The sequence below is a fragment of the Sus scrofa genome, chromosome 13, assembly GCF_000003025.6.
Source record: "Sus scrofa isolate TJ Tabasco breed Duroc chromosome 13, Sscrofa11.1, whole genome shotgun sequence".
Lineage (NCBI taxonomy): Eukaryota > Metazoa > Chordata > Mammalia > Artiodactyla > Suidae > Sus > Sus scrofa.
This window is the reverse complement of record NC_010455.5, coordinates 203667501-203683021: the sequence shown is the minus strand read 5'-3', so window position 1 is coordinate 203683021 and position 15521 is coordinate 203667501. Positions and strand designations below refer to the sequence as shown.

The window sequence follows — 15521 nt, the reverse complement described above, 5'->3', positions numbered from 1 at the left end:
GATACGTTAGTTTGGAACCAAAAGAGCATTTTGGACATTTCGTGGTGACCGGCCATGAGTCTTTTATTTAGTACATCAATATCATGTTTTATAAGTACATTGGCTTATGGGTGGGGCCAAAACAAAACAAACAGAACAACAACAAAAATAATAATAAAGTTGTGACATTAGGATAAAAATTGTTTACGGTCAGGATAATATCAAAATATTTAATCGTCTATTGAGTACACAGCATATAGTACAGCCACAAAAACATACAGTGTCATATATTTATGAATGTAAAATTTTGCAGTGAAAATAAAAAATGTATGTAAACATATAACCTGATGGTATTTCATTACATTATGTATAAAGAGGATTAGCACAAGTTAAATGCATCCACAGCAAGCGCATTACATATAATGAGGATACGCTGACACAGTATGAAAAGTGCTGGATTAGACTTCAGCATAATTAGATATCACTCCCCTATCTACATCTAATAAAAATGATCTTGAGCAAGTAACTTTGTCATAGCGACAAGAGACTAGACTCCTACGCTTCAGTCATCACTGAGGTGTAGATAGCGGATACCAAACCCGTCACCGAAGGTCTGCTGCTGATTCGGGCAAACTTGACTTCCTATTTTTAATCTATGTTTTTAATTTTTTTGAAGAATAGTTGATTTAGAATATTCTATCCATTCCTGCTGTGCAGCAAAATGACCCAGTCCTACATATATATGCATCCTTTATCTCGTATCTTCTTCCATCATGGTCTAGAACACAGGCTAGGACTTTGCCACCCTGCAAGGAGGGTGACCGACCCTGGCCTTTCTCTGACCCTCCCCTCTCCTTCCGCCGTTTCTCACCCCCAGCATCCCTCTTGCCTCCGCCCTTCAGCCCACCCATCAAACCCCGCCCTGCAGGTGCCGTCCACCCACGCTGCCATGGCCTCCAAGGGTCTGTAGGCAGTTTCTGTCGAGGGACGGAGATCCAATACTCTCTGTCACAACCACCCAACTCTGCCACAGTATCAAAGGCAGCCACAGCAGATACGCAGATGCGAGGGTGCCACTGGGCTCCAGTGAAACTTTACTTGGCCTAAAGCTCATACAGTTTTCATGTGTAGCAAACTATTTTTCCTCTTTTGACGTTTTTGCAAATATTTAAGTATGTAAAAAATATGAACATGCCCAGCTAGGGATCATATACAAGCAAGTGGCTAAATGACCAGCCCCAGGACCGTCGTTTGCCAATTGTGTTTGATGACTAGGAGTGATACCCGAACTGGGGGGCCCCCGTGGCTGGAGCTCGTCACAGTAGCTTCCCGTTCAGCAGTGCTTCGGGCAGGAATTTAGAGCACCAAGGAGCTCCTCCCTGCCTTTGTGCTGGCTTAGCAGATCTGGGGCAACTGTGCCCCCCAGGTCTCCGTGGCCATGGCTCCGTCTGGCCCTCCATGGCCATTCTGCCATCCATGAAGGCCCCCTTCCCTGCCGAGGGGCTGATCGAGCTTGGACACCCCTGTCTGCGTGGGGGAGCCGAGTCCCTTGGGGTGACTCAGCTACCACTAAATAGTCGGGCCCCCAGCCTTAATGCTCGCAGACTAGTACCCATCAAAACCACACCTGTTTCCTCCAAATCCCTGTTGTCTGCAGGCTTAGAGACGCAGGCTGGACCGGTCTCCCAGAGCCTCAGTCTCCAGGAGGATTCTTTCCTGGCTGGGCCTTGGCCACGCAGCTTGTTGGCCCATGGAAACATCCATGGCCCCCCTCCTCACTCCCTTCCTGCTCCTGTCCATGGTCTGAACCCAGGATGCCTACGCTCTCCCAGACCGAGGCCCCCTCTCTCGGTCTGCCTCCATTCCCAGGCTCTGGGACACTGCGGCATCACCCTTCTGACAAAGTCTGTCTGTCAGAAGTCTTCTCTAGCTCAGCTGAGAGCTGCAGCAACCCCCACCCCCACCCCCACCAGCTACCTGAGTTGGAAATAGAACCTTAAGTAGGAGGCACAGCACCTAGAGCTCTTGACATCGGTGGGGGGTATTCCTGGAGACCTCAGAGCTGACGTGCTGCGAGCTCCTTTGTTAGGTCATTGGCAGAAACCCCTGGATAACCTTTATGGCTGGTGAGAAATGCATATATGTGGCTACCAGAGAGTGGGATTTGCAAAGGACAGCAAGTTTCACAAAGAAGGAAGGAGCGTAGCAAGAATAGCTACTCAACAAATGTTTGTTGGTGGGATGAATGAATGAATGAACGATGAATGAATGAACGAATGAGCGAATGAAATGGGAGCCACCTACAGTTTGGAAATTGAATAAACTGAGTCCTGTCGTGCAGGAGTTCACCTCACGTCCATGCATTCTCTGAACCTGTTCCTAAAACGCCGCCTTTGTGTTCCAAGCCCCTTGGCTGCCACCACTTCCTCCTCGGCTGCCAGGTCTGAACGGACTAGCGTGCCCAGCGTCTGCCAGGCCTGGTGCCCGGCCTCTCAGGATAGGGCAGGCTTCCAGCACCTTGTCCTTCAGCCTCGCTTCCGCAGCCCCTTTGTTCTAAGCACGTGTTCGCTTTCTATTTCCTGCCACGCAGCCCCCGCGTTCTCTCCTCTGTGAACCGTGACACGGAGGAGGGAGGGAGGGAGGGAGTCACGTGGCCACTCCCAGCGCTCGGAGAAGACCTACCATGTAGATCATGAACTTGGTGCAGCGGGGCCCCAAGGCGAGAGGCCCCAACATAAGGCTCCTTCCCTCTCTGACTCCGCTCCCTCGAAACCCACTCTGCGTTCTTCCCGAGAGGCTGCTCTGTGGGTCCTCGGGGGCGGGGGGCCCCAGGGGGCTCTGCCCAACAAGCCCCCCCCCGAGCAGCCCCTTTGCTGCTGCATGACTCTGGGGATCACAAGGGGCTTACAGTCTTATTTGCATTCATTCCCTTCTGTTCTGCAGTGAAACCAGGAGACTGGGTTAGGGGTGACCTGAAAAACTGGGGAGTGGGCAGCCATTGCTTTTTAACTCAACAGTCCATCCCAAGTGAGGCCAACCCCAAACCTTTGAAATGACTTTCCTGCAACAATAGCAACTCTCAGATGAGCGAGCGTTGCACAGAATCCGGGGGAGGCTTGTTGAAAGCCAGACCAGCAGCTCCTATCCCTGCAGCCAGCATGAGTTTCTGAGTCAGCAGGTCTGGGTGGGGCCCCAGTGCTTCCCTGGCTTCCCCCCTCCCCTGTCCCCACCCCCATAATTACCGCAGATGCTCCCTGAGGGGGCGCCCCCTCCTGGGTCTCTTGTTCCCCCCCACCTGCAGCTGTGCACACTCTTGGCTTTGGTGCACCATTGCCCCCCTTCTCTGCGCATCCTTCTGCCCTCACTGGGAAAGGCCCCGCTCCCCTTCCCTTCCGAGGCTGCCTGTGCCGACCTTCAGCAAGGCAGGCATCACACTCTGCTTTAATCACGGCTCCACCGCAGTCTCCCCCCATGCACAACACCTCGCATAGACTAGGCCCCAGGCTGCAGTTTTTAAATGCAACCCATCCATTCACTATCAAGGTACTGAGTACATACTGTTTATGTTGGGGAGTGGGCAGCAGAGCCGAGGAGGTATGCAGAGATGAAAAAGACAGCCCCCGCGTCTGTAATAGAAAGGAAATGAGGACAGGCTACGTTTTGAATGTGGAGGGTCTGAAAGGAAAAGCTTCAGATCATGACTCAACCGAATCACGCAACATGCCGGAGCAATGCCGTGTTCTTGGAAGGGGAATTCTGCAGTGGAGGCGTTGGACCCTCCAGGTCAGCAGATGGGTCTTGACATTGAGCAAAGTCCATCCCCCAGCAGTGGGAAGGGGGAGGGAGCGTGCCGGAAACCAGACCCGGCTGGTGGTTTTCTGGAGAAGAGATGCCTGCTCCAATCACTCACATCCACGCTGGTGCTGTGAGCATTTGCTCATCCCGTTTTTACCGTCTCTGTAAAGAGCCGAGAATCTGCCACGGGCGGCTCGCAGGCTGATGCGGGTGGACACATAAAATGCAGGCACTTGCAAACCACACAAATAAATGGACACGGGGCTCCTGTTGTCATGGAGATCAAAGGAGACAGTTTCTTAAAGGCAGTGGGGGTTGGGAGGGATTTGGAGGCTGGAGAAAGGGCTTGGGGAAGGATGAAAGAAGGCTGTTTGGCGAGGTGACAGGAGAACAAAATCAGGAGAAAAAACGTCAGGGCTAGAAGGGGAGAGAGGGTGCCACGGGGCCGATAAATGAGACAGAAGCAAAGGAATCAGGATGGTTCCTGGCTGCAAAGCTGAAGGAAAGGAAGGGGACGATTCAGCAGGGACGAATAATGAACCTCACATGCGAAATCCAACAGCCAGTGGGTGAGGCCTTCTTCTCCCCTTGCCGTGCTTTCAAAGGGATGTGAGGAAAAGTAAAACCGCATGCTCAGGTATCACTTATCAAGGCAGTCGGTAAATAACCAGGTCTCCCTGCAGTGACGGGCACTCAGGGTTGAATTCTCTACTGCGGAGTGAAGGGAGCCCTCCTGCACTGTAGTTGTTGTGGTTTGGTTTGGTTTTGCTTTGTTTTTTCCCAGTTACTCATTCTCCAAAGTCTTCTTTTAGTCCGTATTAAGAGGGCTGGGTTGTCAGGTGAATTTGCTATAACTCTCTGGGTCCCTCTTTAGTGCTACTTATTGTGAACTTGTGTTAACCCACTGACTGGCTAAACAGGGAACAGATTCTCTAGAAGCAAGAGACAAAGACGGACGGCATCGTCCAAAGAGATTGGCTCTTCAGAAGTCACTTTCTTCTCTGACAGGGCCTAGGAAGTGAGATGGGTCCCTCTAAAGCCTGCCTGGATCTGCCATCCTGATGGGTGGGCCACCATGCCACATGACCACATGGAAGCCAGCTCTCAACGTGCCTCTGTGCATCCAGGCTGGCGCACACTGCCTGAGAGCCCCCTCTGAGCTGGCCGACCCAGGCCTCCGATGGACAGCTGCATCGTGGGTCTGGAGTCCAGGCATCCCTGCTGTCTTTACACCCTCTTATACCCCTGCCACCAGCCCTTTACTGAGTAAGATGATAAGCCTGCACCTGAGGTCCTTCTTACCTGTCTTTTGTGTATCTCCTATGTGCTCCAATCCGTTCCCCTCTTCGTCTACAATAATATTTTTGGAGACTGTCCACTGTACTGAAGTCTCGATTTAGACAAGGGCGTGGGTCAGAGTTCAAACAAGTCTGTAGGGATCCTTGTCCTCACGGCGCTTGCAATCAAGTTGTTGGAAAGCAGAAATTTGATATGTGAACGGGGGGCACAGGAGGAGCTGATGCTGGACGGGTGGGTATCACAGAGACCGAGGAAGGGGAAGGTTTCTTGGATGAAGGCGGTCAAAGGCAGCTCCCGTGAGTGCGAGGCTGAGCTGTTGATGGACTGAGTCAGGCCGTGATGGTGAAAAGGCGAAGGAGACCATTCTCTGAGGGAGCTTTCCTGAGATGGGTCAATGTAAGAGGGTGGATCCTCTGTGTGTCTTCAAGCACTGAAAGGGGACGGATCCCAGGTCGAGCAGCATCCAGGGGACCTGAGTCCAGAAGGACATCCGTAGGCTCAGCTCTTTCAACAGGCGCTGCCGGGATGTGGGGAGGAGAGGACACGATCGGTGTGCTTTCGTGGGAAACCTGTCCTCTCCAATGTCTTGCAACCCAGGTTCGAAGTCGGTTTCAAGAAGCCTACCCGATTCCTTCTTCTGTCTTTCTTCCTACCCCACCATTAACTCCATTCGCTTAGTTTGATGAAAGCAAATAGTTATTTTTGGCCCATTTGCCCTCTTGTTCTTTGAGGTCACTTGTGAGCTGGAAGAGGGTTCTATGCTCCTTCCCACTTAGATGTCTTCTCTGCGTAAACCAGCCCACCATCTCCCTGTTTCCAAGGAGAGACATGCTCCAAGCAGAACTGTTTAAATACCATCAAACAACTTTTAAAGAAAAGGGCATTATGCACTCATTTGTCTTAGGATGGTATGAAGCGAACTACCAGACAAATGGATTCAAGTGCTTCCACTGGTCCACACTCCCTGCTCCCACTGGCCGGTTGTCCATACAACTCCGAGAGAACCTCCAAAGCCGCTTTCAAAAAATGTCGAAAATTTCATGACAGCCCCTAAAACTTCCTGCACTTAGTGTACACACTTCTTGCATTTATGGATTTTTTGTTTGAGATCTGTTTTTTTTTAACACGTCCTCAATGATTTCTTTAATACTAACACATCCCTAAATTAACTCTGTCTCAGCCTACAAATTAATAATAGAACTTACCCTTTACATGATATACTTAGAATTTTTACTTCCTTTTGTGCATGAAAATGTAATACTTTCTCTTCATGTGAGTTGTTCAGTTTTTCTTTGATTAAAAATGTCTTGTTCAGTGTAACTTTACCAACCTAAGTAGCAACCTTTGCAAAAAGGGGGAAGTTATTTGGGGCTCTGTGAGTGATGGAAACTAACTACAACACTTGAGAAGGCCTGGGGAAGATGTTTTTTAACCTCTTTGACCTTCCTCATCTGTAAAGCAGCATAAGGAGACTTCTTGGGGCTGTTGTGACGATAAATGGGGATATATATCACCTATTACACCGATTGGAAAAAGCGAGACTTCCGTATGTGGAGCTGGAGGTGACGGCGTGCTGCTGGTGACTGGCGGCAGTGACGTTGCCCCCGACTTGGTGGTGGAGGCGGTGGCATCATGGCATTCGTGATGTTGGTGTCGGTCAGTGGCGATGGCAGTGGACACATCAAAGCCAAGGCGGTTATTTATTGGTGGAGGCGTGATGAGGGCAGAGGTGGTGGTAGCCTTGGGTGACGGTGGCGGCAGTGATGTTGGTACAGGTGGCAGAGAGCTTACTGGAGGTGACGTTGGCAGTGACGGTGGTGGAGGCGGTGTGATAATTCTGGTGATGGGTGTGGTGGTGATGGTGGCGGCACTGCTGCTGGTGTGGATGGTGGTGCGGACGATGGCGGCAGTGCTGATGTTTGTGACTGTCATGGAGGCACAGGGGTCCTGGAGGGAGTGGCAAGTGGGTGGTGGGGTGTGTGTCGGGCATGGTGGCGGTAAGGTCTCGGCTGAGGTGGTGAGTATTGATAGGTGGTTCATGGTGGTCGTGCTGAGGGGAAGATATTGTTGCAATTAAAAAACTATAGAGGGGCGTTCACCTCGTGGCTCAGCGCTAAAGAACCCAACCAGTATCCACGAGGATGCAGGTTCGATCCCTGGCCTTGCTCAGTGGGCTTAGGATCCGGTGTTGCTGTGGCTGTGGTGCAGGCCAGCCGCTTCAGTACCAATTCAACCCCTAGCCTGGGAGCCTCCATATGCTGAGGGTGTAGCCCTAAAAAGATTAAAAAAAAATAATGAAGACACCTAAAGAGGACTTCAGCACACTAACTTTTATTAAAACAGCTTTACCGGGATGAAATTAACATGCAGTAACAGTCACTGTTTCAAGTGGTGTGTCACATTTACAGAGATGTGCAGCCATCACCAAACTCTAGTCTTAGAAAATTTTCATCGCCCACGACAAAACCCACACCCATTTGTGGTCACTCTGTGTTCCCCCCACACGACCTTTATCAGATGGTTTTAAAAGCCATCGGGGACCTGCAAGCTGTGGAATTGAAAGGGCATCTTTCATTTGTAAGAAAAGCCATCGCTGCCTTCTCAGGTGCAGCAGTGTGTCTGCACAGAGATTGTACCAGAGCCCTGGGAAGGAAACACGCACAACCACTGCGGCCATGACATAACTCATCCCTCTGTTTAGTACACACCCCTGCAAAACGGGAATATTAAAAAACCAGAAGAGAGCTCTCCTCTTTGTTCCTGATGAAAACCACAGCCCCTTAAGGTACCATATTGGATTCATATCTAAAAGAACAATAACTGAAAACCCTATCCCATTAACAGTCAGTTGAAGCACAACCCTTTTGAAATAAGACACCCCTCCACTTCTGGGGCTTCAGTTCCAATAAATAAACGTAATGCAGAGGTGTTTCACTCAGCATTTGGGGTAGGACATAAACTACAAAACAACTGTATCCTTATCAAGGGGAAAATGATTGGATAAAATGTGAAATACGATTTTTAAAGGCTGTGAAGTAAACATGAGAACAGGATCACGCTATTCATATCATATCGAATTAAAAATTATCAGAGCCCAAATTGTACCGAGTATGAAGACAACCATGTGAAAAACAAAAGCAGACATCAATTTCACTTAGATAAACAGAAATGTAGCAGAATTTGAGAAGTGATTGCATAGGAATGGTGGCTGTATACTTGTATTATTTAAAAAAAAAAACTTAAGTAGTTTTCTACAACATATTTTGCAGAAGAACCTAATAAGCAGAAATAACCTGTGAGTCACTCTAAAGTTAGCAGACTAAAATTTAGTTCTAAGAAAAACATAAAGAATGTTTTGTTTATATTGCACTGAACAAGACAAAAACCCCTGTGTTGTCTGTCTGTCTTAAGCTTGTTAGAATGTGTTATCTCCCTTGGAAAGTGAAAAAAGGAAGGTTCTCCACCTGTAACCAGATCACGGGTGTTATTAGTCCCCCCAAACCCAAGGGGGTACATGTCAGCCAGCAGGCCCCTCCGCTTGTAGGGGTTCAGCTAAGCTGGGAGCTGTGTGTAAACATTTTCTCGTGGGCATTTGCCCCCAAACCTCCACCTCCTTCCTGACCAGACGCCAGACTCCCGTAGCCCCTGCCCCAGGATCCTGATTTGGTATCTTAGATGTCGTCATAGGAAGCCCACTGAAAAATTAGAATTTTTTCCTTTTTTGTCTTTTTATGTCCGTACCCATGGCATATGGAGGTTCCCAGGCTGGGGGTCGAATTGGAGCTACAGCTGCCAGCCTACACCACAGCCACAGCAACACCAGATCTGAGCCACATCTGTGACCTACACCACAGCTCATGGCAACACTGAATCCCTAACCCACTGAGCGAGGCCAGGGATTGAACCCACGTCCTCATGGATACTAGTTGGGTTCGTTACCACTGAGCCACGACGGGAACTCCAAAAATTAGAGTAATTTTAAAATTTAAAAAATGTCTTTATATTTGAATGACCATACTTAATTAACATCCAAAAACCATGTGACCGAGGAGGAATATCTTTGTGTTATATTTGACTCATCCATGACTTTTGGAGGGAAATTAATTATGTTAATTACGTCAATGGTACAAATGCAATTTGGTGATTGAAGTAAATCAAATTCCAGGTAATGGAATTCTCAAAATCCGAACTCCTCAGATCGGATTTCAAAGCAAAGCGAAAAATTATAGCTGTCAGTGTGAAACCAGGATGCAGGGACATCTGCTTATGGTGAGAAAGGCGTGCGCTCTCAGGTCCAGGTCTAGCTGTGCCAACTTGACTGCGGAAGTAGTGGTTTCCAGGACGGTTCTGTTGACATCTATTAGCACCATGAAGACTCATGAAAGCAGCTGAGTTGCTGCAAAAAGCAGTTGGGGGAGCTCCCCCTGTGGCTCAACGCTAACAAACCCGACCAATTCTGTGAGGTCGCAGGTTCGATCCCTGGCCTCACTCAGTGGGTTAAGGATCTGGCGTTGCTGTGAGCTGTGGTGTAGCTCGCAGATGCGGCTGGGATCTAGTGTTGCTGTGGCTGTGGTGTAGGCCGGAAGCTGTAGCTCCAATCAGACCCCTAGCCTGGGAACCTCTATGGGCCTCCGGTGCAGCCCTAAAATGACGAAAAAAGGGGGTGGGGTGGGGGTGAAGGATATTCCTGGACTCACCGCTACTACTGTGCCTCGTCGTCTGGGGCCTAGGAGAGCTAGCACCACACTCTGTTTCTGGAAACTTCCCTACACTCGGAGAAGCCGGCAGCTGGGCAGGATGGAGGAGGGGTTGGGGGAAGAAGCACAGGCTCTGCGGTGGATCCTCTCCTGTCCTCCCTGTTCGTGTGACCTCCTGGGTCCCTGAGGACCTTGGCTGTGCCCTGTCACGGGGCTGTGATGGGGGCCGGGCGCCTTCCCACAGGTCAAGGAGGAGACGTGGCCCAGGGCAGCCTCCGGTGCGAGTCCGCTGCTTCTGCTGCCGTGACCACTGCCGCACCTGCTGGGGGTACGCCCACGCGCGCCCCGTGTCATTTTCGTCTCCTCGAGAGGTGGCCAGGCGCGCTTTTCCTTCGGTCACACCTCCGGTGCTCTTTAGTGATTCTTTTCTTTCCCGTTTAGGCTCCCAAGAAGCACCTGCAAAACGGGATTATCCGCGGCTACCAAATAGGCTACCGGGAGTACAGCACCGGGGGCAACTTCCAGTTCAACATCATCAGCATCGACACCACGGGCGACAGCGAGATCTACACCCTGGACAACCTGAACAAGTTCACCCAGTACGGCCTGGTGGTGCAGGCCTGCAACCGCGCCGGGACGGGACCTTCTTCTCAGGAAATCATCACCACCACCCTCGAGGACGGTAGGTTCCGTGGTTCGGCCCGCCCTTGACGGACCGTGGTTACAAAGCCGAATCCATCCCCTTTGCAGCGTCTTTCTCCCGCACTTCAAGCGCAAGAGTTGGGCTTTTCCCAACCAAGTCTTTCTCTGTGACTGCAGCAGTCTGGCCAGAATGTGGAAATTCCATGTGCTAAGAATTCCTCACAAATCAGTGTTAAGGAGGATTTTCTTCTTTTTTCTTTTCTTTTTTTTTTTTTTTTTTTTTTTTTTTAAATGATTTTTTTTCCCCAAGCCTTTGGAGACCAGAGAGCAGGAAGGAGCAGGCTGATCGCGTGGTGACCGAGCGCCCCCTCGTGGCCATAAAGAATTAACGTCCCCTTTCACCGTGACGACCTGAAAGCAGGGCTTGAAAAGAGGGAGACCCCTGAGGTCCGGAAGCCCAGGGTTCTGGACCCTTAGGTGCGGAGTCTGCCCTAGGGTTGGCTGCAGCAGTAAGGGGCTGGTTTCCCGGCAGCACGTGGGCATGGCAGCTGCCTCCTGTGCACCTGGCCACTGGGTCCTAGATTGGAGGACACACTTAGATCTGCCATGTCTGACCATTTAGACGGGAAGGGAGACCTGAGGCCCCTAGAGACTGAAGTCCAGGGTTCTCTTATCTTCATAGTCCTGGCGATCGTGGTTAAATACGCCTTTGGGTTTTCGTTTGGCTGCTCATTTGTCATTGATGTTTGCAGTTCTGTCCCCATTCGCCCCTTCTCCCAGTCCCAGCGTTTAAGGTTTGCATAAACTCGACGTGGAAAATAGTTCAAATATTCTTCTAGGCTGTATCCTGGTCCGTGGTCGCTCTTTCCTCCAGTGAACGTTACAGGATCAAAAGGGGCCCGGCCAGGGATGGGGCAGTGAATATACGATCACATGTCCGCTTTGGAGCACGTGCAATAGTGAGGCTTTCAGTTTATGTGCAGATATTGCTGAATGCGTGGATAAAGTGCATGGAACTTGCAACAATAACTTGCAAGAGTCACGGGAACATAAACCAGATGGGCAGCGGTCTTTTGCTCAGGCCCTGAGGTCAGAAGTGTTCTCAAGTCCCGGAGCCCAGGGCGACCTCTTGAAAAGTGAAGCAGTTATGCTGGAAAGAGGAGCTGTGGGAGTCTGTGAGGACAAATGCATAAACTCATCGTGTTTTTCTGAGTTGTCATATTTATATAGGGAAGGGGTACTCATTTTTCCCCTGCGTTGAGTGCAAATTTGTTTTTGCTTCTCCATTGGAATACTAAGCTCATATTGCTTATTCGATGTCGCCTTGCTAACTGAACCACCCACAGTTATGATAGGTTCTACTTATCTAATTTCAGTGCCCAGTTCCCCTCCCGAAAATGTCCAAGCCATAGCAACGTCACCAGAAAGCATCTCAATATCCTGGTCCACCCTTTCCAAGGAAGCCTTGAATGGAATTCTCCAGGGGTTCAGAGTCATTTACTGGGCCAACCTCATGGACGGAGGTAAGAGAGCCGAGCCGGGGCTTTGAGTTTGCCCAGAAGTTTGGGCGACGGGATGTGCCGACCCCCCTCCTACGGGGATTCGGCGCTTGGCAGGCATTTCTTTCTCTCTGGATACTCATCTCCTTTCCCCGGTCGTTCTGTTTCCATCTCGTCCCTGCCACTTTAACTGGTGTGTACAGCTCTTTAAAACCTCATGCACCTTCAAAGAGCAGTTTGAAGGAGGGGGTGGCACCTGGGAAATCTAGGAATAAATGTGTTTTCCTAATTACGAGCGAGTATCTATGTCAAGCCTCTGCGGGCAGCACCAAAACCTGGATCGGTATCTAGAAAATTCTACCTGATGTGCATCGTAAAAGGCCGACCTCTTCCTTTTTCCCAATAGGACTCCGCAGGGAAACTTCGTAAGCTCCTGCAGTTGAACTGCAGGGGGTTCTGGAAGATGCTGGAACACCTTGAGGGGGATGGGATTGCTCCCCATGAGGGGCCTTTTTATTCCAAACCGTCCACTTTTGGCTGCTTCTCCTTTTTCGTTTTTTCCTCCTCCTCTTTCCTCCCTTCCTGTCGTCCTTCGGCATTTATTTATTTATTTATTTATTTATTCATTTTTTGGTCTTTTTGGGCCACACTCTCGGCGTATGGAAGTTCCCAAGCTTGGGGTTGAATATCAGAGCAGCAGCTTCAGGTCTACACCACAGCCACAGCCACGCCACATCTTCAACCCACACCGCAGCTCACGGCAACGCCAGATCCTTCACCCACTGAGCGAGGCCAGGGATTGGGATCAAACCTAGGTCCTCACGGATGCTAGTCGCTTTTACGACCTCTGAGCCACGACGGGAGCGCCCCCTTCATTCCTCTGGTTTGCGTTTGTTTTTGTCTTTCAAGTTGTGGGGCAGAATTCTGTTTGGGGGTAAGATGGGGCCTGAGAGAGTGTCAGCTCAGGGGCAGAGAGAGGGTGGGTGTCCCCGAGCCAGGCTGCCCCCCACTCCTGCGCCACAGCCCATAAGAGCCAAGGGCCTATCTAGCCCACACACTCCCCTCCGCGGCGCCCATTTCTGGCCTCTGCCCCCCCCACGCCCCGCCCCCTTGTCCGGGCTTTTTCCAGCCCTTCTGCTTGCACGCGGCCTTTCGGTGCACACTCACCTCAGTGTGGGCAGATAGATGCAGCCGAGGCCCCCAGGGCGCATCCGCCCTGCACCTGCTCTGCCAGCCAGGTCGCTGCCCCCACCCAGGTAGATGGAGCACCTTGGGCCTCAGAGGCTGCCCGGGCCCCACTCTTGGTGCCAGAATAAAGGAAGGAAGACACTTGGGCAAAGTGAGCTTCACTTACTAAGGAAATAGCCGGGTTCGAGTGAGGCTTCACTGTTTGCTCTGTAACCAGGCTTGCATCTCGGAGCCGAAGACCAGACTCGATTGCTCTTGATGTGGAGGGTAGCTTTGCACAGCACTGGAGGGGGTGGGGACATTCTGATGCAGCTGCTGGGCCCGAGGTAGACAGGGCATCTGAGCAGCTGCTCTGTGCTAAGCTCCTGCTGGATGCTGAGGGTCCAGCATCCGCCCTGCTGGAGCATCTAGATGGGGGCGCGTGGAACGTGGTGATTATGCTAGAACCACAGCCCAGTGATGCAGAGCCAGCCCAGAGGGACAGACTTCCTGAGGCGACGCGCTTCACCTCCACCCCTAAAAACAGAGCTTTAAAAATCCCCACGGATGGAGAGCACAGGGCACGCAAAATTTGCGAATTATCTGTCTTACTGACACGGTACTGTAAGAAATCATTGCACACGCTGGTTATGGCTTTTAACCCTCATCTTGAGTAAGAGGAAACTAAACGCTCTGCACTAGAAGGCAGTGTTCCCCTAAAATGGCCCCTTTTTTAGTTCTTGTTGGACGTATTCCCGTAACCCAGTGGTGAGTAGGCGTCGCGTTTTCACGTTTCATCACATACATGCTGGTAAGGCCTGTTTGCTCCCTGGTTCTGCGGGGCTGATATGGCTCCGTCACGTTTACACTTTTCAAGCTTTACGAACATAAAGGTCCTGAAATAAAGGATGCTGGGAAATGCACATAGTTCCCAGAGGTGCTTTCCCTCACAGTGTGAAGTGTAAGGTGCCAGGCTTGACGCCAAATGTAGAAATTCCCCATTTAAGCTCAAAAAGATAAGAAGGAAACCCTCAGAAACATAAACCCACTTATGACCCATCACTCCTGACCCACTGCCTCTGGGAGGTGATGTTTATGAATCAGCAGGTGGTTCCATGGAATTGCAGATGCTTTTACACACGCTCCTCCGCCTGTGTCCCCGCGGTTCCCCCCACACAGAGCACATGGTGCTTGTGTCAAGAACTATGCTGCTGGAGTTCCCGTTGCAGCACAGTGGTTAACGAATCTGACTAGGAGCCATGAGGTTGCGGGTTCGGTCCCTGCCCTTGCTCAGTGGGTTAACGATCCGGCGTTGCCGTGAGCTGTGGTGTAGGTTTCAGACGTGGCTTGGATCCAGCGTTGCTGTGGCTCTGGCGTAGGCCGGTGGCTACAGCTCTGATTCGACCCCTAGCCTGGGAACCTCCATATGCCACAGGAGCGGCCCAAGAAATGGCAAAAAAGACAAAAAGAAAAGAACTATGCTGCTAAGCTTGAGAAGACACACATCTCACATCTCACACACACACCATACACACTCACACATTGCACACACACACCATACACACTCACACATCGCACACACGCACGCATCACACACACCAATCACACACACACACATCACACGCCAGGAGAGAGATGGTCACTGCCGCTGTGATTAGTAATTGCCCCAACCTTTCAAAAATATGCATAAAAAGGATTTTGTTGTTTTTACGATGACCAGGCAAAACAGAACTGGTCAATGTCGCTGATAGGAGCGGCTACATAGAGGATGTCAGTGAAATTTCTGGGTGTTTCGTCATAAACCGAAAGTTAAATAATTTTAAAAACCTGACAGAAGCAGTTCGTCTGAAATTGCTAGGAAAATGGCACATGTTAAAAATTCACTGTTTCCATCTGAATTTGAGCTACTTTCCTTCCCTTCTGTCTTCCTTCAAGACAGAAATGCCAGATTCTGAATCAAAGCAACATGTAGGTGCTGCCAGGGGGCTTTGCTTTGATGGCGGCAGGTGGGGGAGGAATAACTTTTGCTAACATTATTCTCCCTTTTTTTTTTATTTCTTCCTTAAAACCCTTAAAGAGTGGGGGGTATAAATAAATATACAGAAACCTATTTTGGTTTAAAATATAAAAGTTTTTTTTTTTTAAAAAAGCCTTTTGTAATATAAATAGTATGATTTCTAAGTTTATTTTATATATCATTTACATATTATTTCACTGGTGATTTCAACTGAACACGACGCTTTACTTTCCATATATATATATATTTTTAAGGACTCTATGGGGCCGTGGAAGGTGGATGGGAGAAATCCAGGTTTAAGCCATGGGAAAAGAGCAGGGGAGGCAGAGACCAGCAGAGGAAGCAGGCTGTTTTGCACTTGGCTGTTCTCCGTGTTCCTCTTTACTTTCTCTACTCGGGCTGGCCAAGGACATACCCTCCCACTGA

At 50.1% G+C, this 15521-nt stretch overlaps 1 protein-coding gene across 1 annotated transcript in view; it reads left to right on the top strand.

The window, feature by feature from the left end:
- DSCAM (DS cell adhesion molecule) overlaps positions 1-15521 on the top strand; it is a 725315-nt gene that overhangs the window by 609058 nt on the left and 100736 nt on the right. Inside the window, 2 exon segments of the mRNA XM_021071497.1 lie at positions 10212-10452; positions 11789-11935. Of these exon segments, the coding sequence (XP_020927156.1) occupies positions 10212-10452; positions 11789-11935 (388 nt within the window).